This window comes from Coptis chinensis, chromosome 1 (assembly GCF_015680905.1).
Source record: "Coptis chinensis isolate HL-2020 chromosome 1, ASM1568090v1, whole genome shotgun sequence".
NCBI classification, from domain to species: domain Eukaryota; kingdom Viridiplantae; phylum Streptophyta; class Magnoliopsida; order Ranunculales; family Ranunculaceae; genus Coptis; species Coptis chinensis.
The window spans coordinates 9712193-9737215 of NC_141456.1; the positions used below are offsets into that span (position 1 = coordinate 9712193).

Consider the following 25023-nt stretch of genomic DNA (forward strand, 5'->3'; position numbering starts at 1 on the left):
TAGACCATGTGTTGAATGACTGGGTTGATGTTATTGCTACTGTTGTGGCTGAAGTTTTTGATGAAGGGGCTGATGTGGGAGCTGGATCTGATGTGGAAGTTGATGTGGGAGCTAGATCTGATGTGGGAGACATATGAAGTTCTGGTGATGAAGTTAATAGGTTTTTTTCTACTGCTGATTGGTTTGGTCCTACAGTTGATACTAATGCAGGGTACAACAGTTATGATTCATCTGATGAAGAAGATGGGTTTGACCCTGAAGAAAATGTCATGGATGAGGAATCTGAAGCTTTTGTAATTGGTTTGGTAGATGAGGAGAAGCACTTCAATGAAATTGATAAGGAGGAAGATCCTATTAACAGTTTGGGGAAAATAGGTTCAAATTTGTTTCAAAAGGAACAAAATCAAGAGGAAGTTAATATTCCTAAAGTTAGGCAGCTGGTGAAAGGGATGGAGTGGAGAACCATGGAAGAGTGTAGGGAGTTTTTCAAAGCATATGGAATTGATAATAGATTTAGTTTTAAGCATAACAAACATGACAAAAAGAGGTACAGAATTTGGTGTTGTAATGAAGGAACAATAAGAGAGGAGTGTCGGTTTGGTACATGTGGTTGGCATGCTTGGTGTAGTGCTACAAATGATCACCACACTGTGAAGTTGAGGAAGTTCAATGACACTCACACTTATGAAGCTGACAAAGATGATAAGTATAGGCAGGCTAGAGCTCTTTGGGTTGTTGATGAGCTGGAAGAATATGCTAGAGATCATCCAGACAGTAAGCCTGTTGATATCTACAATGAGATTTATCATTGATATGGGGTAAAAATTTCATACTTCACTACTTGGAAATCAAAGGTGAGGCTGTTAGAGAGAATTAATGGCAATTATGAGCATAGCTACAACATTGTGAAAGAGTTAAAAAGACAAATTTTGAAAATAAATGAAGGGAGTAGAGTCAAATGTGTTTGGGACAAAAAGTTTCAATTCAAAGGATTCTTCCTTGCTTATAAAGCTTCTTTACATGGTTTTGTTAATGAACGTAGTCCTGTTGTGGGTTTAGATGGGGCTTTTATGAAGGGGTAAGTATGGTGGTTGTGTTTTAAGTGCTATGAGATTAGATGCAATGATGGATTATTTTCACTTGCAATCTATGTGTGTAGGGTGAGAACATAAAAACTTGGTGCATGATGTTAGGACTGCTTCAACCATACCTTAACAAGTACCCATAACAACTTACTTTCATATCGATAGACAAAAATGACTTATTCATCTTTGTGGAGACTAGATTTCCCAGGATGCCAACCACAGGTATAAGTTGTTTGTGTATTAACTAATTTATCTAATTTCCCTAATTTATTTTATATTGACATGTATTGTTTGTGTTTTTCACATGTTTTGTTCTAGACATATGTACAAAATTTTAATAATGAATTTAAGGGTGAGCACTTGATGCAGCTTAGCTCGGGGGGTTCAAAAGCATACAAAGTTAGTGAGCATGAGCAATTCATGGAGGCATTGTCAACTACTAAGAAGAATGTTGTGGACTGGTTTGAAAGAAAACCTATGAGAACTTGGGCAAAGTCACATTTTGACCTCACTTCAAAGTGTGATGCAGTTACTAACAACTTCAGTGAATTATTCAATACATGAATATTGAAAATTAGAGACAAGCCACTCTTATACTTTATAGATAAGTATACCAAAGCTGTGATGTCTCTTATACATGAGAGAATGCTACTTTCCAAGGAGATGAAAGAGGGTGGCCTTGTAACATCTACTATAGAGGTCATTACCAAGCTAGAGAAGAAGCATAATAGATATAAGGTTGATGGCTTTGATAATGACAAATATTGTGCAACCAATCCAAAATCTGGGAAACATTTTGTAGTTGATTTAATTGCCCATACATGTTTTTGTATGGTATGGTAGCTGGGTGGCATACCATGTGTTCATGCTATTGCAGTTATAAGACCTCTGAGGCCAAGTAGAGAATCTTAGAGTAAGTAAATACAAATTAAACTTAATACTTAAGTTTATATGTTTGGGTTTATAAATGTGTAATTAACTCATTTTGCAATATATGTTTGGGTATATAGATGGTGCAACCCTTACTTTCATGCTGAGGCATTCAAAGGCACTTATGCTAGTAGTATCTATCCCTTTGATAATGAGGAAGACTGGGGAAAGGTTAGTGATATTGTATTATGTTATATTGGATTATATTTTAGTGTGACACTTATGTGATCATGTTTTTTTTGTTACAGTTAAGTTATGAAGATCAATATTTACCACCACCTGTTGAAAGAAAAGCTGGGAGACAAAAAAAAATAGAGAATCATAGATGAAGATGAGGAGAGAGATAGTAGCACAAGGAAATGCAAATTGTGTAATAACCCAGGACATAATCGAGGACATTACCCTAAGAGACCGACAAACAACAGTAAGAAAGAGGAAAAAGAAATCAAAACCAAAAAATATAGGTACTATTTATTATTTTAGTCATGTTTAATGAATTTAATTTCATTATCTTAATTGTTGTATTGTAGGGGATGCAACTGAGAATGAAGGTCAAACAACTGAAGGCCAAGTGCAACCACTTCAAGCACCTGAAGGCCAAGTGCCACCTCAAGTTGTTAGTGAAGGTGGAAGGGGTAGTAGAGGTGGCAGGGGTAGTAGGGGTGGAAGGGGTGGTAGAGGTGGATCATCAGAAGTGAGTGAAAGCCAAACTTCTCAACAAGTCAATGCAAGTCAAGCATCTCAATGACCATTGAATGAAATTCAAGCATCTCAAGGACCGTTGAATGAAAGTCAAGCATCTGCAAGACCACCTACAATGGGTAGAGGTAGTCGAAGCTCTAGAGGTGGTCAAAGCAAAGGACGCATGCACAACTATTTTGAGAATCCAACTTCATATACACATCAGCCTGCTTCAAGAGCCACAAATGAGTCTTCTGTAATTGGTCAGGTATGGACTTCTCTTCCCAATACAGAATGTATTGGGACACAATTTGGCATATCACAACTTTTTAAGAAATTGACTTGTTATACCCTACTATAAAAGGATCTCTTTGACATCTCTCTCTCTCACACACAATCTCAAATGGGGAAGAACAAAGGTAACGGTAAGAAGCAAGTGAACAAAGGTGAGAATTCTAGAAGGGGTGAGAATTCTAGAAGTGGTTCTAGAAGGGGTGAGGAATATCCAGATCATCTAATGTTTTGTGTGAGATTTGGATATAACAATATGGCTCGAGAAAAAGTGATGGTTGCTAGAGCCTATGTTGATGAGCATGGTGATGAAGTTTCACATGATGAAGTTGTCGGGGCAAAACGTCAACCCGACACTCCCGATGTAATGGTGCCCTTCCGAAAGCTCGAAAGAAATGGGATTAGGTATTTTGAAGGAGAGAGACTGCACCAACGTTCAGGTTGCCTACGTACCCAGTAAGGAATCCGGGATCAAGTCTCTTAAAAACATAGTTTTAGAGGCTACAGAAACCTCCGTATATATAGCAAACTCCTGCCTTGGCGGTCAAGAAAGTGATTCTCGGAGATTGCCTTCCTTGATGAATCCTATCTAAAATAGGACCATTCCCCAATATTTCATTCTATCCTTATGCAAGATCTTATCGGATTGCGCTAGGATTTTTCGCTTCCGCGGATCGGGTTATCGGATCATAATCATCCGAACAGATTGGATCCATGAACTTGGGCCACTCGGATGGGCCCTGGACCTGTTATGAAGACCGGATGATCCAAAAGTGTTTATTTGGACGTACCACCGGATCGTCCGCCATCGTCCCACGTCCGGTCCATGGTCCGAGTACACTGTGGATTGGAAATATAATCTAGGGTACACACAAAAGTAATTACTCATGTGATGGAGTGGAGAGATGCAAGAGATGCTTCTTTGGTGGCTAGGGGACTTCCTACTGCATATCCATAAGAAATTGAGGAGGAGCAGCTTATGCAGGAGTGTTGGGAATTTGAACAAGCTAGGTTAGCTAGGGAGAGAGGTTATGTTGGGGCGGAAAGGGGGGAGGGAAACCAATGTTCAACTCAACTTAGACTGGTGGTGCAAGCTTTGATGTGTCCTCAGACCTATGAAGATTTCAAGAATTCAATGAATAAGAAAAAAAAAATGATGTTGGTCTTATTTCTTTGGATTTCCTTTTATTTATGTATTTGTCTTCATTTATCTTGCTAAGTTTCTGTCAATTAATATCATAATTTTGCTTGTTTCAGCAATGAACCTGTGATAGAGATCTTCTAGGATGCTATTTTTTTGGGATGTATCCTGTCTTCTTTAAGTATGTTTTGCTTTTTGCTATGTTTTGTGTTACTATGGGATGTTAGAGATCTTTTGGGATGTATGTACTCGAGAATGAGTGCTATGTTTTGTGTTGCTATGGGATGTCGATGTCATTACGTGTTTTGTTTACCCTCCCCGTTAGGTTACTTTTCTATTTTTTGTCTTTGTGTAGTTGACAATGGGAATGACTATGTAAGTATGACTCTAATTTGAGGAAGGAATATGTTAGTTTGGTCGGTGAAAGTGCACATGTTGTTTACCATTGTTCTTGTTGATCCATAACATTTTATTCATCACTAGATAACTGACATTAGAGAACTAAACTCCATACATAGCACTCCATACTAAATTCCATACATAGCAACTCAGTTGCTCTTTATACAAGAATTAGGGACACAACAACCCTTATATAACTTGCAGACTTCACAAAGTTCATCTTCTTCCTTACACAGGTTACACATTTCTGAGTCAACCTTCTTGTCAAAGTAAATCCATTCGACTGCACTACAACCTTCCCTAGAACACTTGAGGAACTTGAACTGCTAAGTGCCACCTTCCATATGACCTAGTACTACTCTCATAAATCCACAACACCAAGAACGAGGGCAGTGCACGCCAAGATATGGACATGTTGAAGCATAGTGATCTTAAATTAAGTAGCAAAGTTGACAAACCTGTAATTAATGAAAGAAAAACAAAAGGTCAAAACCAAATCAAATCTGAAAAACAAAATCAAATATAATTGAAAGAAATTAGCATATATATGGTCCTTCCATATAAACATTAGTTTTGCAATAGGTCCTTCTACCGCAATTAATGAAAGAAATATGAAAACTTCAGAAACAAGAACACCTTTGGTGCAACAACAATAATAGCTTCACTTCCACCCATGTTGATGCTCAAAATGAAGAAATTTAACAAAACTTGTGTGTCTAAATGGAGAAATTGAGTACATTCTTATAGAAGTAGCTTATGACCGTTGGGGATGGGGTGCTCAACGACTATCTTACAGCAGCCATTAGATTGGGGAGCTAGGATGTCAACACGTGTTGAGTAATTAACATCTAGATGAGCCGTTGGATTGGGGAGCTACGATTCAAACACGTCGATGAAATTTCAAATTCGATTTGAGGTTTTGGTGTGGGCATGTCTTGAAGCGTGAGAGGGGTATTTTGGCCATTATGAAAATACATGGCCTTGGACACACAATGATGGATGGCTAGACCTGGTCAATGATGGTCAACGTTGTCAACTGACGGTAGGGGGGACCTAAAACTAATAAACGATAAAAGTTGGACCCAACGCAAAAAGCCCTATTTTTAGGAGGACCTAAAGCTAAATCACCCTAATAAAAGATTAATAAAAGTCTAGTCATTCTACAATTTTTTTTTTTCTAAGTTAGCAAATATATTGATATGAATAGATTACAAAAGGTTGGCTTAATTGGGATTATATTTCCCAACTAACCTCAATCAAATCATTCTACAATATAGTTACGACCGGTGTCGATGGTACCCGTTTAACCGGAACCTCAGAAAAAATAATGGTTCCAGTTTTTATTTTTAAAAGGGTTAACTAGTATTACCCCCTACTAGATGAGCCAATTAGGATTTTCCCCAACTAGATGGGGAAATTAGGGTCTCACAAAACACGCTTTTGTGTGTTTTTGTGTGGAGACCCTAATTTCTCCATCTAGTTGGGGGAAATCCTAATTGGCTCATCTAGTAGGGGGGTAATACTAAAAAATCCTTTTTAAAAACTGTTTAAAAATGAGTATTAAAAATCCGGACCATATAAAATCGGAACCAAATAGTTTTTCAAACAAAAAAATCGGACCAGAATTGAAACCGGACGTTATCGTACTTTTAACATAAAAAAATATCGAAATAAAGAATATCAAAAACTCAAAACATTCATTTATATATTACTAAATTTTATTTATTAGTGTAATATGTATTTTTTATAGTATTTAATGTTATAAATAATATAAAAATATAGTTTGCAACTTTAAATATATAGTTTTATTTAATTTATTATTGAATGACATAATTCCTTATATGAATATTTAAAAAAACGGCTCATTTGTGTAGTATTTTTGTGTTTTTAGTACATATTTTTTTAATAAAATCAATAAAAAACAGTGTAAATAGTAAATATCTTAAGAATCGAAATGAAGAACCTAAACCTGAAAATACCCGCTAGGACCCGATGGTTATGGGTATGGTTCCACAATTTTAAGAATTGCAAAGAATTGAAACCAAAACCAGAATTGTAAAATTAAATAGTTCTTAGTTCTTACAACACTAAAAACCGGACCAGAACCGGAACCTTGACACCCCTAGTTACGAGTGCACGTGTGATTTTTTATTTTTTTATTTTTTTTTTAATAAAGATTTCGAATATCGGCATATTTCAATGTTGAAATAATAAGGGGTCATTTGTTTTTGCCTCTTATAAGACATCACTTATAAGACATTGATGTCTTATAACCTCTTATAAGATGTGGACCAGTGATTTTGGACATTTTTTTGGTTTGTTTTTTGCCTCTTATAAGAGGCATGATTTCTATAAGTACAAAAATTGGATCTATTACAATTATGACAGGGAATCAGGTCGGGTAGACCGAATCGACCCGACGGATACCAATACAATCGAGGTTCGGTCGATTTTCATATTCGTTTATGTATTCGGGTCGGATTCGGATTCGGATATAATTTTTGGGGTTTTTTTTATTTATTTTTATTTTTATTTTTTATTTTTATTTTTAGTGTTATCCGATCGGGTTAGTCGGGTTTGGATATTAAATTTCGGATATAATCGGGTTCGGATTCGGATACTGTGAAATTATTCGGATTAGGATATAGCCATATCAGACGCAAACCCGACCCGATCCCTGCCCTAGCTACAATTTTGTAAGTCTTGTAAGCTGGAAAAAGACATAAACCCCCCAAGCACACTTGTTCTCTCTTCTGCCTTCTCTTTCTCATTTATTCTTTGCTTCCATTTTCTTCAACTGCCGCCACAACACTGCCCCAAAGCTGCTGCTGCTGTCGCACTTTGCTATTGCTGCTCCACTCGCACTCGCACTCCCTCCATTGTTGCTGCTCCAACTTCCAATCTGAAGAAAACAGGTAACGACGATGACAAATCTCTTCTTGGTTAGAATATGAGTTCTTGAATTGTGGAAATTGGTTCACTTTGTTTGTTTGATTTGGTTCTTGAATGTGTTTGAGATGGATTTCATAATGTTATTGCATTCTGTAATAAAGATTCCCAGATTAGTTTTGTAATGTTGTTTTTTCTGAAAAATGTGAGCATTTTGTCCTATTTAGTTGAATTCTTGCTGAATTGTGATAATTATTATACTTTGTTGGTTTGATTGATCGAGTTCTGAATATTTCTTAAATGGATTTCATATTGTTATTAGTTACATTATGATGGATTTAATAAAAGAATTTTATATCGATTCGAGTTCTATGTGGTTGTCATCATCTACAATATTTTGAAGTTAAGATAATCCCCATTTGTGATTTTATGGTTTTAATCCCGTTACTAGTTTCTCTTGAACACTTAGTAAACAGTTGACCACAATCGAGGCTGATTTGATCTCTCTTTGTTTGAGGTTTGAGGCTGATTTGATGCTTGTTTTTGCATAATCATGCTCCAGATGCTCTCATACTCTTTGTCAACGAATAAATTGATTGTGATGAGATGATTCACATTTTTATGACTTGTAAATTTGTAATATACAAAAGTGTCTTTCCAAATAATCTATAATGAAGCTCTCTGAGTTATTACTTCGCAATCTGAGTAAGTATGAAACTCTCTTGATGGATATGTTGCATCTCTTTTTATTTCTTGGGGACTTCATCATCCATGCCTAGTGCAATTGAATGGATCTTCACATTTGACAAATACTTATCTAATTACTTGTGTAATTGAGTGTATGTGTAATTTTTCATTGTTGGCTTTGTTGTGGAAAAGCATAGTGTTAAGGAAATGACTTGTATAGTTTTATGTGATGGATATATTGAAATAGTTTTATGTTGTATTTCTATTTCTATTTGGATTTAAACGTAATATATAAGAGGATTTCTATTTTGAAACGTTGCTTGTATGTGAATTGGTGTTATGAAACTAGGCCAAAAGAAGATCATTTTGTTTAATAATGATTTGGAAGTACAAATTATGTAATGGTATGTAAAACAGGGTTATATTTGTCAAATAACCATCTATATAAGATGTTGTGTGTTTGTTTTTTTTGTTTTTTTTTATAAGTGCTTATAAAAGGAACTTAAAATGAAAAACAAACCAGTTTATAAGACCCACTTATGAGGCCGGATCTTCTCCGCCCGGGTGTAAAAAGTAGCCTTTTACACCTTACAAAATTATATTGACACCTGTCCACTCATTTAACCCCAAAAGTTTATGCAACTAACAGTGTTAGATAAAATCCAAAAAAAAAAAATGGCTAGAAATTAGGAAGATTATGTGCGACTCCACTTTCTCTCTCTCTCTCTCCTTAGAAGGAAAGATTCCGTGTGTGAGAAAAGATTGGATGCGTGGAAAATGGGGAGGAAAATCTCCACAGTCTCGCCCTCTTCTTCAACTCTCTATTCGAAAAAAAAAAAAAAAAAGAGAGGTTTTATTCATACTCTAAAAAAAAGAAAATCTCTTTAACTAACAATGGAAAATTTGTTATATGAGGGATTGATTTTTCAATCTGAGGAAGAGGCATATGCAACTTATAATTCCTACGCCTTCAAATAAAATGGGTTTTAGTATTAGGAAGGACAAAATATATTATAGAGCAGATATAACTGTGAGGAGGCGGTTCTTTGTATGTTTCAAGGAAGGTGTGCGTAAAAAGGATAAGCGGAATGGAAATGTGAAAAATAATCGTAATGAAACAAGAATTGGTTGCAAAGCTCGCATGGCTGTTTCGAATGTGAAAAACGAATGGGTTGTTACTGAGGTGGTACATGAACATAACCATGAATTGGCAACCCCATCCAAGACGTATCTATTGAGGTCTCAAAGGCGTGTTAAAGAGCCACAAGGAGCGGAAATTAGTAGTTTAGATGCTGCAGGAATTGCGCCTATTGATGGTTATAAATATATGACGCATCAAGCTGGAGGACTAGAAAATGTTGGTTTTACATACATCGATTATAAAAATTATCTCCGTAAGAAGCGTGAGCAAGAACTTGGCAAGCACGGAGATGGAAATGCAATTATAGAATATTTTAAAAGGAAGAAAGTCGAGAATCCATCTTTCTTTTACAATGAGTTGCGTGACGATGAAAATCAACTATCAAATATGTTCTAGGAAGATGCAACGTCAGTGATGGATTATAATTACTTTTGAGATGTTGTTTTTTATACAACTTACAAAACAAACAAATATGGACGACCGTTTACGCCATTTGTTGGTGTCAATCATCATATGCAGTCTATCATATTTGGGGGTGCACTTTTGATAGATGAAAGTGTCGAGTTTTTTAAATGGTTGTTTGAAACCTTTTTAAAAGCAATGTCGGAAAACCACCAAAGACTATTCTCTTACTGACCAATGTCCAAAGAATGGCGAAGGCTATCCCAATTGTTTTTCCCGAAACACAAAGATCGTCTTTGTTTGTGGCATATATATCTAAATGTCGGAAAGCACCTCCACCATGTATCTGAGAGTTCACAGGTTTCTAAATGACTTCAATAAGTGTGTATACAATTGTGAGACAGAGGATATTTTTTTTATCAAGATGGGACAAGATGTTGCGTGATTATGATCTTTTGGAAAATAAGTGGTTGGTTAAATTGATCAAAATAAAGAAGAAATGGGCATTAGTGTATGGGCGAGACATTTTTGTGCAAACATGACCACTACTCAACGTGGGGAAAGTACCAATAGTCTCTTGAAAAATTATGTGAAGAGAAAGTATAGTTTGACTAAGTTTGTTCATCGTATTGAGTGTCTACTTCCGGCGACGAGGGCAAAAATTGAAGCTGATTTCAATTCATCTCAGATGTCTCAAAGGTTATTTGTCTCTACACTCATGCTAAAGCAAGCGTCTGATATGTACACACATGCTGTTTTTGAAATATTTGAAGTTGAGTATAAGGAACATCTTATGTATAACATCAAGGAATGCAGTGTTGATGGTACAACATACACATATGAAGTTACTAGAGAATGGTCTGTAAGAAAGGTCGCAATTGACATGTCTAACTTTCAGACTGAGTGTAGCTGCAAAAAGTTTTGAGTCCCTTGGCCTTATTTGTCGTCACATATTGAAGGTATTTTATCATAATAATATACATACGATTCCTAATCAATATATACTACAAAGGTGGACTAAAGCAGTGAAAGTCGGAGTTGTAAGAGACAATGGTAGCAAACCAAATTTGTCAAATTGCAATGCAGTTCAATCTTTGCGGTACAATGAGCTATGTCATTTGGCAATAAAGCTTGTGACAAAGGGCGCAGTCAATGAAAATGGATATCTAAAAGCTAAAGTTGCACTCCAAAAGGGGTTGGAAGAAGTTGAGCAGGTTGTACCAATGAAAGAAATATATCCAAGACAATGTTCGAAGTCCAAAAGATCTGGTGTTGCCACAAATGTTGAAGAAAATGATGACAAAGTATTGGTTGTTGCATCCGATTTGAAAAAGGGAGACCAACGAATGGGACCCGGTCGAAAAGGCGTCTTTGGAACTTAAAAAGAAAAAAGAAGCAAACGAAAGCACAACACAAGTGCCTTCAAAAAGATAAAGAGAAACAAGAAAGGTTTGTCATAATTCACGTACATTTTTATTTTGCCTATGTGATCGCATATATTGTCTCATTTATTTCTCATCTAACATTTGCCTAACATTTTAACTTGTCTCATCTTATTTTTTTTAATAACAAGGTGATATAAATATTGCTCAAGGACTACCTGATTTAAATGAAAGTGTTCATCTTGAAGAGAATACTATTGGAGCTCAATACAGTCAAGTATGTTTATCTTTATATCATTTTATTTATTGTTGCTGAAATGTTTTACGTGCCAATACTTATATTTTGGTTTTGTAGCAATGTAGTTTATACCAAATTGGAGGGCAATCACAATCAACCAACATGTGGGGACTACCTGATTTAAATGAATGTGTTCATCCTGAAGATAATACTATTGGAACTCAATTCAGTCGAGGTATGTTTATCACTTATATCATTTTATTTGTTGTTGGGATACCTCTTTTCGTGCCAATATTTAGATTTTCATTTTGTAGCAATGTAGCTTATATCAATCTCTTTACTAATATAGGCTTTCAAATTTAAGGAATATCAATTACATACGTAGAAGGTTGGACTTCAAAGAATAATGAATCAGACATCGAGGTTGAGTGGATCGCCGATGACCTTGACTCATTTAGCTTTTAAGAACTCATTGACGGAAAATTTGATTTGGAAGACTCTCAAATTGTCGCAATAATGACGACAAGAAAAGATAAGAGGCCAAAAAGAAAATTGAAGAGAAACGTAAAAAAAAAAAAATATTGGGTCGGAGATAATTCTAAAAAATGAAGACCTCAAGCATAAGTCGAGAAAATATTTTTGCCACGACTTTAATCCTTTGATCTCTGATATGATTAAAGATTTGGCTGAGGTAACCACTGGATGGGCATTGTGGTTATAGATCCATAGCTACACTGCTAGGATATACAATTGATTTAGCATGGCGGATGATGAAAGGTCTTATCTTTGGAAGAGTTGATGCGATATCACGAGATGACTATCTGAGTTGTAATGACGGGTTTGAAAACCACAAAAGAAACTTAGAGTGTACCAAGTCTTCTACAATGAATAAGAAAAATGGTTTGATCTCCGGACATGGGTTCCTTAGTTGCAAGTGATTTTAATGTTGTTTTTGTCACTATAGCGCCACCAAAATTATGTGTTACGTACTTCCCGTTGAGGATAGGTCCAGAAGAAATGTTCCGGATAATCGCTGTTTGCCACATAAATGAAGGAAGACATTTTGTGCCAATTGTGCTAAAGGATAATGCTCCTCTACCTCCGGTTTGCTCAGGTTGGTAATCTGTTAGATGGCCAGAAGCAACAATGTGGGAAACTGTTCTAAAAGGAAAGTTGGACAAGTGGGCTGGATCAGTTCCAACCAATATGCAAAAGCTACAATATGTTTATCTAGATTAGTTTTAGGTGTTGGAAAGAAAAATAAAAAAAAATAGTGCTTGCTTTATATTTCATTTATGTAGAAAGTTTTGATTTGTAGTTAAATGAGAAAACTTATGTACTTACATTTTGTTTTTATTTGTTGTTTGTTTAAAATTCAGTGAACTTGTAAACCAAGTGTTTTCACTCTAACTCTTGTGTTCTTGAATTATAACGATGGTATTTTGGACAAATATGACTTGCTGATGACGTTATTACTGCCTTGGGATACTACTAGCTAATTAGTGTTTTTTAGCACTTAAGCTGTTACACAACATTGCCTGGGATGAATGAAATAGAAAAATGAAACACGGTGTTGATTATGTATGTGTGGCTCAGCGTCCCTCCAAACGCCTGATATCGACCTCGCGTGAAACGACCTCGCATGAAACCCGCGACCTCAACCTCCACAATCAGTTGCGTATGAGCACCGTTTTTCTATAATGGCAAGTTCAGATTACTAAAGACTTCATCATTGGGATATGTGGAAATAAAGAAATTCATCAAAATGAGTTTAAAATAAACAAAATGCCTTTGATTATAAAGAACACAAACAAGATGTCTTTTGTAATAGTTAACAAGTACTTTCTAGTTTCATCGCTTCACGTACAACTACATCTAATTAAATGAACTCCCAGAGGCTCAGAGCAATCTACAACAATGACAACATCTTATCAATAACCACTCTCACCTGCATCCATGATGAAGCATAACAACTGATATTAGCTAATAGTGTATCAAACCTTGGTTCTCATTCTTTTTTGGTGCTCATTCAATATATACATACACACCATGATTTTCATATCTTCGATAAAACTGAAATTTGGAAGGAGAAGTGTTTCTATCAAAGTTCACATGTACGATCAATAATATGTACATCACATTGTAACATTGCTTAATATTTCAGGAAATGGCTCCTAATTCCTAAACCCCTCATATAATCACTAAAAAGACTAGCTACTTAGAAAGTTCATATCTGTGATCCGCAAAATCCATGAGACACTAAGTCCGCTTAATTGGTAAGTTATTAGCACTTTGTTTCAAAACCCTTAAAAATCCCAACATAGCAAAGCTAAATAGAACATTTAAAAAAAAAAAAAAAGAGGTTATGGCCGACCTCAACTTGTATTAAGAGAATCTCAAAGTACATAGTTCCTTTCCTGTCCTCTTCTACAATAGAGTGTAACTTAAAGTCTAGAGGAGGGTGAAGGAAATAACCTCGATCAACTGATGATCCATATAACTTCGAGGTAATCACCGCCCGATTACCCTCTCTATACACATGCTTAAAAATACAATCCACAAAAGAACTTTTTAAAGGGATATTATCCGGGCCACTATATTGGAGCAATACCATGGACTTGAAAGCAAGGCCATTGATGATGTTAATAGCACCTAGAGAGTCAAATTTATTTCTAGTTTTGCTATACTTAAGGATTGAGCTTGTTTAAGGCCCACCGCAATAGCAAAGAGTTCTTGGAAGATGACGTAGGCTTTGAAGAACTTCCCGCCAAAAATCCCATAAGGACATTCCCCGAGAGTCTCCCTCGATAGTACCTCCATATCCATTACCCGATTGCTGACCGATCCATCTGTGTTAAACATATAATACTCTTCATCTGGGCTCCTCCATGTGCAAACGATTTGCTCGTGAACAGTGTAGTTAAGTTCTAGTCCCAGTCTAGCAGCCAGAGCTCTATTCGCTGGTGAGTCATTCACCTCTGACAGGTTTCGGTGAAGATAGATCTTCATATAGGACATGATTTTAAAACTGAGTTGTTGTTCTGTGAGCTTCAGGTTCTTTTTCTTCCTTCTATTTCTTTCGCACCAGAGCTCATGCACTGTGGCTCTAACAAAAGCTTTGTAAATCTCCACAGCTGAAGAAGTATGCCTACAAATCCGAAAGATGTTGTACCATTCTTCCGAGGAGTTCTTTACCATACTAGAAATACCAATGTTGCTTTTGACCATTTTCCAAACTTTTTTTTCGAAAGTATTGACAAATAAGAAAAGATGTTTAGAGTGCTCTCTTGAAGAATTGCATAAGCTAGATAGAGAATGATGCAATACTTTCTTCCGGATCAATCTATCTTGAGGGGCGGTTAGCAAAGAAGTTGCCATAGAGTGAAGGAGTGTTTAGGAATGGACAACTTACCCCATACAACTCTATACCATTTGACCTTAGCACGAACTCTCTTGAGGATCATGATAAAGCGACTTAATCGAAAATCACCGTGAGCTGCTTGGAGACCAGACAACCTCATCTTTAGCTAGATATCTATTAACTTCTGTATCCATAATAGATTTCTTGATGTTACCATCCGAAGGGTGGTAATTAAAGAAGACCATTCTCCATGTTCTAGAATATCACTAACCTTTGCATCATCTTGAAGATTAATGAGATTTCTTGCTTGGTGCAGTTCCCATAAAAGGAGTGGTAGAGCACTAGGGATCATGCCAGAAAAGTCTCTCAACCTTTAGCAATGACATACTTGATATGTTTCCTTGTCACTTCTATGTTTGAGTATCCCCTCCATACCCAAGAGCAACTTGAGGGAATTTTCATCGTCGTAAGTGGTGCTTCTTTATCTGGCGCTCCATGTCCAATCGACCCATAGAGAATCCTCTTTACTAGCAATTCTATATACAAGTCCACAAAGAGGCAGCCCCTGCTCCAAGTTCTATCATATGTCATACCTAGCCCTCCTTGTTCTTTTGAATACCTCAAGGTTTCATGACTTGCATGGTGCATTTTGGGTGTCATGTTAGGCCCAGACCAGAGAAAACGATTGCATATCTTAGAAACCTTGTCAAGAACCTTTTTTGGGAGCACAAAGGTTTTAGACCAATAAACTTGGAAGGAGGATAGCACTGACTGAATGAGTTCTAATCTTCCTGCTTTTGACAAACTTATATTTTTCCAGTTTGAGATTCTATAAGTCAATCTTTCCACCAAGGGAAGACAATCCTTTATTCCTAGTCTAGATGAGGTGAGAGGAAGACCAAGATAGACAATAGGTGGAGAAATGAGAGAAATCCCCATGGCATTTGCTAGATCCAATCCTGCTTCTTTAGACATACACCCAGCTAGAAGAGTAGATTTGGCCGGGTTGATATTCAGTCCTATAGCTTCAGAGAATTTCAAAAGAATATCTTTAATAGCCAGAATAGAATCCATATCTCCTTTGCAAAAAAGGAGTGCATCATCCAAAAACAAATGAGAAATGCCCATTTTCTTGCATTTGAGTGAGGTTTAATCATTCCGTGGAAAGAGCATGATTAAGAAGACCTCGAGAGAATTTCCATCACTAGAACAAAGAGATATAAGGGAGATAGGGTCACCCCCTCCTCAGCCCTTTTTCTCTTCAAAGTAGCCTTCACCGTGCCATTAATAATGATGGAGTAGGATGGAGAGCAAAAGCACATTTTGAGCCGCCTATAAAGAGAGGTGGAAACCCATATCTTTGCGGTAATCAAAACCATAGAGTGCCGTTGACCTGAATCAAAAGCTTTTTAATATCAATCTTTGATGGCACAATTCCTAGTGCCATGTTTCCTTGAATATCCCCTTAGTTCATGAGCAAGAATAAGGTTGTCTTGAATATTCTTGCCCCGGTTCAAAGGCAGATTGGGCTCGAGATCAAAAGAGAGATGCAATCCTTCATCCTACTTGTTAGTATCTTGGCAACGATTTGTAAATGGTATTACAACAAGTTATAGGTCAAATTTTCTTCTACCTTGAAGGAGCGTAACTTTTTGGGAATTAAGCATAAAAGGGGCAGAGTTTGTAATCTCTCAATAAATGTATGAGCAAACATATGCTTAACTGCTAGGGTGAAGTCTTCACCTATAATATCCCAAGCTTTGAAGAAGAAAGAATTAAAAACCATCTGGGCGGGGGTTTTATTGTCGCATAGAGAAAACAGCTTCCTTGATTTCAAGATCATTGATATCCTTAATCAAACTATCCTCGCCATCTGAGGAGAGATATTCTAGAGATTGAGATGGTCCAAACCGTAAAGTGCAAGAGGAGGGGGGGTTTCTTTCCCCAACAAATCTTTGTAGAAGGAGATGAAAACCTTTGCCACATTCTCTTGTCCTTCAGAAAAACACCGGTAGTCCAAGATAGACCAAATATTACTGACTTCTTTTCTTTGGCATTACATTAGAAAGCATTACACTTGTCACCAAAGGAGAGCCAATCGATGTGAGATTTCTGCATGAGATCATATTCTTCCATGAGCATGAAGTTACAAAGATCGCCTTTCCTTATTCTTTCGAGGTTACATAGATGAATATCCGCAGGACTTGATCAAGAATTAGTCTCTGATGTCTTCATACTAGCTTTAGCCACTTCCATCACTTTTGAAGATCCAAGAGTCGGGCCTAGGCCATCCTTTAAGAGCCCTCAGCTTTAAGATTTTAAGTTTCTTGAAGAGCATGTAGGTGGATTGCCTTGGTTAGGGATAGTCCAGCTAGCTTGATAAGAGTATCCTTGAAAGAAGGTAGGACAAGCCAAGAATTGCAAAACCTAAAGGGAGGTTCGCGACATACTTTTATTAGAGAGGGTTATCACCGCCGGGGTGTGATCCGAGAGGCCCCGTGGTAGAAACTCAACTCCGTGAGGGAAGGAAAAGAGATGACCATGAAGGGTTTATTAGACAAGAGTTTAGACAATTGGCAAATGGAGTGGTTTCTAGATGCACCAAATCGAATCCATCCGCTCATGAGAGAACATGACATTGTTGAAATCCCCGACAACACACCAAGGACCGAGAAAGACCCATGAAGGGTAATAAGATCTTGCCATAGCACCATCCTTTCGGATCTTCTATTGTCGCATACACAATCGAGATGAAAAACTTGAGAGGTAGCATCAATCTTGGACTTGAGAATGTATAAATTGATCACTCTCCAAAATCTTATGCATAGACAACCGAGAAGAGTCCTAAGAGACCCAAATACGCCCAGAGCAAGCACTAGAATAATTGTGACAAAATTCCAAGAAGGATAGCAAATAGTGCTAATACTAGTTAACTTGTCCCTTCTAACTTTTAGTCTCCGTGAAAAAAAACAAAGAAAGATTATTCTTTTTATCCTAAACTTATTGATCTTTAGCCTTAGTCCCATCATTTAATCCTCTAATACGGTATGTACATATCTTCATGATGATTATCTTTTCATTTATTTTGTTTCCGAGCCCTTAGGGCCTTCCTTTTACCTCTCTTGAAGTGTAACTTTGTTGTCAGCTACTGGAGTCGAAATGCCTAGTAGCCAATTCTCGGGCGCATAGAGTCTAGAGATAAGAGAGGAATTTACACACTGATCATCAAAGGCTCCTTGTTGCTCAGAGATGCTCATCTTCAATCCCATCTTCATCAAGCCAAGCTACATAAGTATTGGACTTTACCTGAAAAATTATAGAGTTCCTCCCTCGAAGTATGTCAGTCATCTTGAGTAACCTGGCCCTCGCTGTGACTTGTGGAGCAGAAACCAGTTTTTTAATTATCCTGCATGCAATCTGAATTCTTCGCTTGACCTCTTAAGCAGTTTTTATTCTCCCGAAGTGCCGAGAACTATCATAAGACCTACAAGAAACTCTTTGAACCCTTCAAAAGTTTTCTTAGTGCATGTCTTACATACCTTCCATTTCTATCCCTGATTGAAATAGAGCTTACTGCTTATTATTTAATAAAAGTATGCCCTTTTAATGCATTAGTGCAGGTGTTATGAAGAGATGCCTCTCCAGGAAATGCAAGCTGCACAAGAACAACAGACTATTCAGAATCTCTGCGACACCCTTCGAACTATTCTAAAGATTGTAGCTTGTAGACGATCACCGGCATTATAAAAATGATGTATATTTTTTGATAGTGTAATCATTTGATTTTTGTTTTGCCATCTGTCATCAAGATAGGAGATGGATTGTCAACGTCTTGCCCAATAATTTGGATATATCTGCCATTGTAATCTATACCTTTCAGCTTGGGGCTCGCCATGTTTTAGAGGCAGTATCTGGCTGACAGTGACATGGCATGTAAAGTTCATTCTAACGGAGTTTTTCTTCTTCGGTGAAGAAGATCTGAACTCGAATCATGGATTTCATTTTATGTTGCTTTCTGAAAGTAATTTATTTTTTAAGTTTTTTAACAACTTAAGTATGTAATTGAAATTTGATTGGAGGATATATATCAATGTACGGAGGTTAATGTACTGATGTCAAAGGTGCCGATTTTAAAAGTTGCATGTGAATTCTGTTGCGTGGTATTGTTGTAAAGTTTATCTTTTACAACAATACCTGGGTCTACGCTCACGCCCCCACTCGTGAGCGTGAGCGAACTCTTGAGTTCGGTTTCAAAGTCCACTCCAACTCTCTTCTATCGTTTTTTGCTCTCAACTCTCTCCCAAATTCTCCATTGATTACTCCAAACCATGGCTTCTCTCTTCATCTCTTCTCTCTCCACTGTCTGTCTGTAACCAACCAAACCAAGAGTTTGCTCCCCCAATATTTTGTCTTCCCTCTCAAACCTACGCCTCTAATTCTCAACCTGCACCTTCTTCATTCTCTCCTATTTCTCAATGGCAACTCTCTCAAAAGTCCCGGCAGCCAAGAGGTCTGACAAATCCGTGCGATGTAAGTCCAACCTTTTCTATTTCATCTAATCATCAAAAGATTTAGTTTTTCTTGCTGGGCTTCATACGTTTGATTGTATTTCAGTTTTTTCTTTGTGGTTTATACGTACTATTATTCTTACTGGAAAAGGGAATTTGTTTTAAAGGTTTTTTAGATCATATCACGAATCATATACAGTATATACTGGATGTCTTCTTTCCTGCTACCTCAGAAAACCTAGATGATATTAATGCCATTTGTAGAAATTTTCTATGGAATGGGCCAGGCCCTGCGCTACTTCTCATACATTGATTTCGTGGGCAGACACATGTGTTCCTCATGATGGAGGAGGTTTGGGAATCTAGAAATTGAGCTCTAGACACTTTTAGTGTGTTTTTGTCTAGAGAAAGAACAATATTATCTTTTGATTCTACTCGATTTAACAACCTCAGTCACTTTTGGGGTGTATTAACATTTTTTAAAACCTTATTTATCATTTTTACCTTTTATTTGTAAACGCCAATTTCTTCAACAAATAAATAATACAAACATCTTATAATGCTGCAAGCAGTTGTAGGTGTGTGTGTCCAATCGAGGCCACTCATCGGGCAAGGGGTGTGTGTGTATTGCCCCAAGATGTCCGTGCCGATCAAATAATACAATTGTCTTATAAAAAAAAAAACCATTTGTCCTTTCACAATTTCACAATTTGAATTACATCAAGCTTAAACATGCTATTCAAAATTATCATAGATGCATTTTAAATTGTTAAAAGCCGTGATATTGAAATTAGTTGTAATCAATATTTTTCCGCTTTGAAGTTGATGTTTTCCACATTGTTTTGGTCTCTCCATAAATTCATCTCACTTTTAATTGGAATTTTGTAGATTTCGGATGAATTTTAGTTATTTTGATTAACTCACTACTCTTTTAGTTCGTAGTTTTTTTTTGTTGGTAGTTGGCTTCTTTAGTTGGGACTAATAAAAGAGGTCAAAATTGTAAAAGTCAGCCTAAAATTTGAGACAAATGTCAAATTTCAGTTTTTATAGAGGAAAAACAAAAAAAAAAAGTTTGCTATTTCTTCTTAACTTAAAAAATTTGCATCTGTGTACCTATACCCAATTTCCTGGTCTGGGAATTAAATAGGTGAGTGCCATGAATGCTGCTGCATATTTGAGACACTTATGGCACATTGTTAATGATAGAAACACGTTATGGGTGCAATGGGAGCCAATCTCCCTAAAAAGCAAGAATTTTTGGAGTATGAACATTCCCCATGACCGCTCATGGAGGGAGGAGAACAATCTTAAAAGGAAGGAAGGAAGCCAAACACATTGTTAGGCATCGATTGGAGATGGTAAGAAGACTAAATTGTGGCTGGACCTAAGCACCGACTAGTATCCTACAAGAGTATTTTCCTCGATACTACTATATGCTCGACATGCAATACAAGGACTTGTGTTTCCAACATCATACATGAAGGAAAATGGAATGTTCCAAATTATATTAGAGTGCATATGAATGATATTCTTTGCCGAAATGGAAGAGGAGAATACAGATTGGGCGGGGAAGATAAGTTGATATGGATCAGTTGAGGAGAGGCGTGTATAATCTGAGGATACATCACACCGTGCATAAGACCTTATATGCAACCAATTAAGCGGCACAAAATGGTATGACACTCCAATAAAATCATTCACACTCTTTCATAACTTGGATGATGCTCAAGGAAGGGGCCCGAAGACACTAGTTAAAATTTGGAAGGAATTGGGTGGTTCACTTTCATATATGTGTGTGCTATGTTGGCAGTGAAACTGGCCCGAAGAGCATCTTGTGTTCGGTTGTAGCACTCATGCGGTATGGAGTCACGAGTTCTACAAAAGTGTGGCTACAATAGAAATCGGCCTTGGCTTCATGGCAGTGAATTACGGTGGTACTGAAAGAAAAAAACATAAGGAAAAGAGTGTAAGCAAGATGCACTAAGGCTTGGATTCAAAAGCAGCGTATGTGTCTTCGGTTATGGAAGAAAGAAATACCAAGATTTTTGAAAACAAACAATGCAGTGCACTACAGGTGGCAACTATGATTTTTAGGGATGCACAAACAAAAATCCATTCAATCACTAGGCAAATGCCATATGGGAAAGAAAGAGATCATTTCATGCAAACATGGAATGTCAGAGTGGAAGCAGTGCAGACACACATGAAGTTATGCAGCTGGGAAAAAGCAGAACATGGGGATTTCACTCTCAACATAGACGGTATATTGTAAGGAAACAATGGAGGATGGGCAGCAATCATTAGAGACGCACAAGGAGTGGTTATAGCAGCAGCCCGGCGGGAAGTCGAGTTCAAATCAATAGCACTAATTTGAGCTGCAAAGGTATGGGAACAAGAGGTGCGGTATTATTTTCATGGCATGGAGAAGAATAAGGGCACAAACAGATTCTCAGAATGTGGTTACATTCATTGAAAGAGGGACCCGGTACCATGGCAAAACAAACCATACAATGATGAGGATTCTAAGTATGATTAGCCAAACCGAGCTGTTTTCTATCAAACACATTTACAAAGAGGCTAATAGTCTAGCAGATATTTTAGCCTCAAATGTACCGACGGTTAACTTGATATAATTCCAAGTTCTTTCTCAGAGGACGTAAGGAAAATTGTGTATGAGGATTCAATAGGAAAAGTGTATGTGAGAATGTAACCAAGCTTTATGTTATTAATGAAAAGGGGTAGGGTCCTCTATAACAACCTCATTTGTTAATAAAAAAAATAAAAATAAAAAATAAAAAAATGCAGTAATTCTTAATTTACTTCGTTTTGGTTTCTATATAACTAAACGTATGATCTGAAATCATATGCTAGTACTTCTTAATTTACTTCGATTTGGTTTTCATTGATGCTTTAGCTTTTACTCATGTTGGGTTGAATGTTTGTTTCACTTACTATTGGAACTTTTATTGTTGGATTTTATGCGTCGTTTACAGTTAGGGGTGATTTGTTTTTGGTGAGGAGGAAGCTGTTAATGGGGGTTTGCTTTCGGTTGTTAGTGGTTCGTAGTTCAATGCAAGGGGGTGTTCTTAATCAGCAGGCTTCTCCGCTCATGCCCCACTGCATTGCAGTTTTCTAGTTTAAGTCTTAAACCCACTTCACAGTGAAAGGTTTTTAGCAAAAAAAAAAAAAAAAAAAAAAAAAAAAAATGGAGGGTTCGAGTTAGGTACATTGGCTTATAACTCGATTTTAGATTGTGTTTGTAAGCTTTGTAGGAAAAAGGATCTCGCTTCGTTGCAAGGGGAGGTGAGAAGATTCTTATCGAAATGGATGTTAGGGGATACCTCCACAACTGAGAGACTTTAATGTGCTTATTAATAATTTTTGTAAGATTCTAAGCCGAGGAGGCGTTGAATTTGTTTTGAGAATGGGGAATTGGGCTTGCTCTGATTCGACCACAACTTATCTTGTATTGATAAGGAGTCTTTTTCAAAGCAAGAGTTGGGAAGGTGATGAAATGATTGATTGAATGAAGTCTGCAGGGTTTGGGGATGCTATTGATAAGAAGACGTATTATGGGTTTTTAAAGATATTGTGTGGCATTGAACGGATTGATCACACTATGGAGATCTTTAAGAAGATGAAGTCTGATGGTTGTAAACCTAGGGTCCCGACGTATGACCTTTTGATAGGTAAATTATGTGCTCATGGTTGGGGGGAATGAGCTAATGCTCTTTTTAAAGAAGCTATGAAGAAAGAGTTACCTGTGCAACCAATTGTCTATAAAGTGGATCCTAGGTTTGCTAAGAAACCTAAAACTAAGAAGAGTGAGAAACCTAAGAGGTAGACATTGCTAGAGAAAATGGCAAGGAAGAGGAAAACTCTCAAAAAGCTTCGGCTGAGTTTTGTAAAGAAGCCAACAAAATGATGCGGAGAGCTTTTTGATTGTAACTACATTTGGACTCTGTGAGGTAAGGAGCTTCAAGGAAGTGTGTATGGTCATACAGTGTTGTTTTCCACTTGGTTTCTCTTGTTGTTATTGTAGTCTTTCCTTTGGCATTTTAGAGTTTAGAGTTTATGGTTTATAGTTTATAGTTTATAGTTTATAATTTCGTTTTAAATTTGATTCTTTTTTGTCTTCCATTAACATTCAAATGATTTGGCATGTATATATATATATATATATATATATGTATATGCATGGCAGAAGATGTAGAAGGGGGAAGTTGTTTGACTTGGATGACTGGCCCACTACAGAAGACTATGATTATGTTAAGAAGAAGATAACAAATTTGAGGTCCCCACCATTGCTATTGCCATATTATTCTGAAGACAAGAAAGATAGTGGCCCTAGTCATAAAGTAAAGGGAAAGAGAGTTGTTCGAGAACAAGATCAACAACCCACATCTATTGAAGTTGAGGAGCTGTCTACATCTACCGGAGTTGCAGGCATGTGTAATTACATCCAAATTATTTTAATAGCTGTCTACATCCAAATTTTTCCGAAGACTTCTTTTGTAATTCTTGTATGCTGTTTGAATGATTTAGGTCCTGATAGAACTCAAAGTTTTAGATGTGAATTCAACATTGACCAGATAGATGATGCAGAGCATTACTACATTCAAGATTCATCTGATGAGGAGTATGTACCTTACAAAATAATTCAAGTGGTGAACATTCTTTGTTTGATGAGAGTCTTTGTTTGCTAAAGAAGAGGATGGAAATGGTTCAATTCTTTGAAGAAGATGAACCAATACAACCAACTTGTTAGGACACACCCAACCCACGGAGGGATGATGATGTAATAAATGTATTGGTTGAAAACACTTTTAATATTCAACCGATGAGGGAGAGACTAGAACCGATGATACATCGGTTAGGTTGTTTGTAGGTCGAGAAATGGGGTAAAGATAGATTCTTGTGTAGAGATTATCCGAGGTTGTGTCTTGATAAGTGCTCAAAAGTGCAATTTAACCCTGATTATGCCTCTTGTTTAGTCATCTTAGTGGACTAATAGTGTTTTGTAAGTTATGTTTTATGATTCTTCGGGTGAAAAAAAAAGAGTTTTGTGGAATATTAGAGAAAAAGGGTAAAAGCGGAGCAATTAAAAGTATTAAGGATCACATGGGAAGCCCGTGGACAAGGCCAAGGTTGAAGTTATTAAAGATGTGACTTGGACCTATTTTAAAGCCTATTTGGAAGCCCAAGGCAAAATGATTTGTTGCTTGGACCAAAGCCCACAAAAGATGATAGAAGGATAGAGCAAAAGAGGGAAAATAGACTTAGCGTCACGGGGGGCATAAGGATCGTGTCGAGGCAGCATGAAGCGACACTTTGTAGCCCTTTCCTTCTCAATTTTGGAGACGAAGTTGAACTCTGAAAGAAGTTGATTTGTATTAGGAAACAAATGGCGGTTTGGAATGCTTCTAGAACTCATTGTAACCCCTATAAATAGAGGACCTAAGTGCCTCATGTAATTTGCCAATTCACTTATATTCTTGTCTCTAGAACTTGAGGCAGAGAAAGATTAATAATAAAAGATTTGGTTTTAACTAGTCGAGTCTTAATAAGTTAGTCTTTCTAGTCTTATGTTCTTCGACTCTTCTTCTTCTCGTTCTTCATGTTCTTCCTTTTTTATGGAAGGCTAATCTCTCCTTCAAGGGAGGAGATGAAGTCGGTGCTAGGGTTTGATGATTTTTCTGGTTCATGGTGTTCTTCAATCAGGTTAGTTTTTTATGTTTTTAGTTATTAGTTTCATTGCCCAGACCAGGGGATGGAAGTATAGATTAAGGTTTTTATTTATTGCAACCGAATATCATGCTAGTTTTAGGGTTTTATTTATTGCAATTGAATATTTGCTAGTAACATACTTTTATTTATTGTAATTGAAT

General features: G+C 36.9%; 1 protein-coding gene and 1 pseudogene across 1 annotated transcript; both read left to right on the forward strand.

The window, feature by feature from the left end:
* Positions 1–9082: 9082 nt before the first annotated feature.
* Positions 9083–9640, forward strand: LOC147521977 (protein FAR1-RELATED SEQUENCE 5-like). Its single transcript, XM_086566889.1, has one exon. The coding sequence runs from the start codon at positions 9083–9085 to the stop codon at positions 9638–9640; it is 558 nt and encodes a 185-aa protein (XP_086423015.1).
* Positions 9641–21304: 11664 nt separating this feature from the next.
* LOC147521978 (small ribosomal subunit protein mL104 (rPPR9) pseudogene) lies at positions 21305–23077 on the forward strand (annotated as a pseudogene).
* The last annotated feature ends 1946 nt before the right edge of the window (positions 23078–25023 follow it).

Excerpts from the sequence above, each read along its gene's own strand:
- LOC147521977 (XM_086566889.1), top strand. The coding sequence starts at position 9,083 with ATGGGTTTTAGTATTAGGAAGGACAAAATATATTATAGAGCAGATATA.